Here is a 4,399-nt window from a genome sequence, read left to right as displayed (position 1 = left end):
ATTGTTATGCCATTACTTTGACATAATGAAATGACTTGAAAAAAAAAAGACTATCTGTATAGTTAATAATGCGAAATTACGGCCGGATAAAAATCATTCCATGGTGTGACTTCAACATTTTAGTGATAAATATAAATAAAGCTTAAATTAAATCACTAAATTTAACCAATTTCATCGGGAATAAAGCTGCGTATGTTCAGCACCAGGGACAGCGACTTTAATCGATACACAGAACAAATGCTTAGGAAAATTGACCGTTTATTGTAGTGAGCAGTTTTGAACATTCCCCAGTTTCGAGGAGATCTGTGCATTTGTGCGATACTTTCTTAACAGTGACACTTGTGAGTCGTTGTAACAAGGTCCGAGATCGTCTAAAAGAATAATCATTTAAAACAAAAACTAGCAACATAGGCATGCCAAAAAATCAATAAAAAAACTAAACAAAACTAGGCTGTAAACTTTTTTCAATCTTTCAGAACATAAACAATTAATTTACATAATCTGAACGTGCGTCAATCTAAACAATAAATATATCCTATATAAACCAATCCCTTTTGTGGGACCATCGCCCATTCAGATGTCAACACAGCTATAAATACATACATTTCCCCATGACAGCGCAATAATTGTATGTAACAAAACATGTTTGGGCCCATCGATTCACAGTCTGACATTTGTTATCTGTTCCGTCTGTAAACTGAAAATCGTAAACGGCTATTCCAAACAGTCCTCCTCGATTTTGAGGATTATTTGGTGTGCTAGGAACAGAATATTTTATTCACCCCCTTTGAAAATGTCATACTGTCCTTACTGGCCTCTTGCTGCTGTGTTTTTATCACGTTGCTGTTCCCTACGGAGCGTCCAAGGGCTCCAGTCTCTAAGATTGAGCCTTTGGTCGTGGTGGTCCACGAAACTGTAGTGTTCGTCTGTGCTTGGTTTAAGGAGCTGTGTCTGAACAAGGGGTCGTGAAAAACTCCATCTACCCAGTTTCTGAGAGTCGTAACAGGTGAATCCTGCTGTCTTTCCAGGCCGTTTACAGGTGAGGAGGCGGAGGGTGATGGTTGACATCTAAGCATACACGAGGAGTACTCTGTCGAGTTCAACGAGGTCGCTGTCTGGGCCAGAGACCAGATGCGGGGTTTGCTGTCCAGTAATGGATGGCCCTGCTGCTGGAAACACGTTTTGACGTGCCGAAGGTCGTGTTCGCAGTCTTCGGAAGTGGATTTCAAGCAGCTTTTGGCGAGATCACGCTCAGCTTCGAGCAGACCGGGAATGGAGAGTTTTGGCGATGGTTCTTTGATGCGATCATCGGTGGTCGCCATGTGCGCGTTCATGTGAAAGCGGTGTTTGAGTTCACACTCTGAGCTCTCAGACTCGATGGTGTCAAAGTCGTCCAAGTCACTCAACTGAAGTTCTTTGTCTTCTCGACTTTTGCTCTCTGTTAAAAAAAAAAAGTCATGGGAAGTAAATATAGAGTAAGAGAAAGAACAATAAACAAGCTTATAAATTGCTACAAATCTTTTAAAAACACACACCCGCAACAGGCTAACGCTTTGATTAATATATCATGAAATAGTTTAATATTCTATTAAATAGTACGTTATTTTACAACAAAATAGTGTCAATGTGATATGTAAATAAACCATTTATGTGACGAAAATGTTAAAACTTTGAAAAAAGTTTTCCAATGTAAGTAACTTTTTTTACAGTGATGCCTGCCGCCAGATTTTTAAAAGTTTGTGCTGGCGCTTGTTCAGACAGCTCAAGGCAGAAGAGTTTAACTTTAAAAATTACGATAAAAAAAGGACCCAATGATTTGTGAAGAATGTAATGGGACTGACCGTCATCATTGGTTTCACTTTTGATTTGATCTTCTTGTGACCCATCCTCATCATCATCGTCATATTTCTTATCGTCTGAGCCCTTGTTTCTTGGTGGCCATGTCATCTTGTTCTCTTTCTTGAGTCTTCTTCTGGCGTTGGCGAACCAGGTGGACACTTGCGTGAGGGTCATCTTGGTGATGATGGCCAGCATGATCTTCTCTCCTTTGGTGGGATAGGGGTTTTTCCTGTGCTCCTGGAGCCATGCTTTCAAAGTGCTCGTCGTCTCCCGTGTGGCGTTCTTTCTTCGAGTTCCTCCTTCCATAGATCCATATCTGAGATATGAAAGAAAGAAATGTACGTTGTTGTGGTAAAAGTTGATGTAAATGTTTTTGCAGTGCATAGAAATACAAAGACTTTATGTTTTATGTTGTTTACAGAAGCCATGCATCGCGTTTATTTTAGAAGCATAACAGAGCGTACAAATTGCTTGATCGAGTGCACACCGGCCAAGTATCTGGCCATTAAAGCACTTCAGGGAAACCCTGAAGGGCAAACTGTCAAGAGCATGATATAACATAAAATATGCATCAAAGAAATTGACCTGAAATTTATTTATTGAAAAAAGATGCACTAAATGCTTTTGTACGTTTATAGGGCGATTGCGCTAATTATTCCATCAATATGTTGAACGCGGCCTATGAAATTGATCCAATGAACCGAGTCCTGCACTTGTTAATTGGCAATCAGAAGACTCTAATGAAGGCCGCTATTCAATACCTGTCATACTGGTACTGTCCCAGGGAGGGATCATATGGGTAATATGCGGCAGCCTGGGTAATTCCCGCATGCGCAGACGCACTTCCATCTTTGGCATCAAATGTTCCCTGAAAATAAACACAAGACCTGTCAGTAATGACATTCATGCGATTCAACTTTACATTTATGATGCTTGTCATGATAATAAGGTTCTTGCTAACATTGTTTTCAGGTGCAATGCTAATGACCATTGTCCTAAAGTCAAACTTGGACCTAATATAATATAAAAAAAAAAAAATCTAGCCTACAAATGCATCAGTTATGCAATCATAGGTACTAAATAAATATGAGGTTCATTTTCTGACATTTTAAGAAATTTATAAACGTTCATTTTTTCTCGGATATAAAACACATTCGTTATACAGAATTGCTTGGATCTTAACATTAGATTCATTGCTTGAATGCATGCTATTATTCTAATGCATAATTGGATATGTTTTAAACTCACCAAAGAGTAGAAAGCGGAGGCGTCAGCTCCATAGGTAACATAATTCCCATAACCCTGACTGCTCGTGTATGGGTTCCCGTAGACTCCCAGCGCAGCGGCGGAGCTCAGCTCGTGCCTGGCGGTGGCCAACAGTCTGCTCTCATACACGGGACAGTACACGGGCGTCTGCGCGGACGAATCCGAGATGGACCTGGTGTTCGACTCGCAGCAAGATGTCAAAGAGTTGGTGGTCATGAGGAACTGGAATGATCAAGAAATGTTGTCACAGGGTAAATAAAACCAATCTGCATACCTCGGAAAAATGTGTCCAAATGTTTCCAAAAATGCAGTGAAAGTTCTTTTTTTTTTGGCAGTGCCCACAGTCAGCCCCCACAGGACAATGCATTTTATGGATCATGGCCAAAAACAACTGTTGTCCTCCTTCCCCCTGTCATCACATCTACACGTCTGTGACTCGAACGCGTGTTAGTAGATTTTTAAAATGATAAGGGCAGAGGGAAGCCCTGAATTGCATCGCATAAATACGATTAAACCTTTATCTTTTTGTCTCATCACTCGCATTTAACCCCGCAGCGCACGTGAGCGCGATTCCCATTTGAAGTTCACATTTTAAGAAATCTGAATCAATGCAACAATACGTGCGCGATAACGACTCTTACCTGAGGTGCAGAAGAGTAAGGATATCCGAATTGAGGATAGGACATTGTAGAGTGATCCCCGTTTCCCCGAAAGCAGGCGAGACTGCAGGTCTGCTGTGTTTCACTGTACCGATTGATTGGTAAAGCATAAAGCTGCCGGACGCTTATAGGGCGAAGCGCAATACTACCATGTTTAATTTGCTTAAACGCCTTCCTGAGGATGTTCAATAGATGCCCAGTTTGGATGCTCTCTCCTATCGCTCTATTAAACTTCTACAACACTGCCGCGCACATCGTAAAGCATTTGGCGAATTGCCGCCTTTGATGTCAGAAATACATATTTTGCGTTATAAAAACTAGTATTAAACACGTCAGCCCAGATGCGGGTTGTTTTAAACGCCGGTGGCTCTGACGTCAGAAGAAACCCAGTCAAAATGACCAGACTCTAACTTTAATATGCATTTCTCTGGATAAAAATCCCAACGAATGACAGGGAGGTGGGGGTGGAATTTTAAGGCACAATGGGCTTGTAATTGAGCTTATCAATTAAACTGAGCTTTGAAAAGAGATTGCAATACTAAAATGTGACAATATATCAGTTTATAAAGCGCCTTTTCATCTGAATTTATCAGAATTTCAATAGCCTTTTCCTAAACACTTACACTTTTTATTTA

The 4,399-nt window shown here is 40.7% G+C and overlaps 1 protein-coding gene across 1 annotated transcript; it reads right to left on the bottom strand.

Annotated features, from left to right (window-relative positions):
- Positions 1-256: 256 nt before the first annotated feature.
- Positions 257-4,104, bottom strand: irx4a (iroquois homeobox 4a). The gene is made up of 5 exons (XM_039655149.2): positions 3,747-4,104; positions 3,088-3,327; positions 2,601-2,707; positions 1,842-2,155; positions 257-1,438 (listed from the first exon to the last, which is right to left on the bottom strand). Exons 1-5 carry the CDS (start codon positions 3,789-3,791, stop codon positions 759-761), a joined length of 1,386 nt encoding a protein of 461 aa, XP_039511083.1. The 5' UTR covers positions 3,792-4,104; the 3' UTR covers positions 257-758.
- Positions 4,105-4,399: the final 295 nt, after the last annotated feature.

Source organism: Pimephales promelas, chromosome 12 (assembly GCF_988280905.1).
Source record: "Pimephales promelas chromosome 12, fPimPro1.hap1.1, whole genome shotgun sequence".
In the NCBI taxonomy this organism is placed as follows: domain Eukaryota; kingdom Metazoa; phylum Chordata; class Actinopteri; order Cypriniformes; family Leuciscidae; genus Pimephales; species Pimephales promelas.
This window is presented reverse-complemented; position numbering and strand designations above follow the sequence as displayed.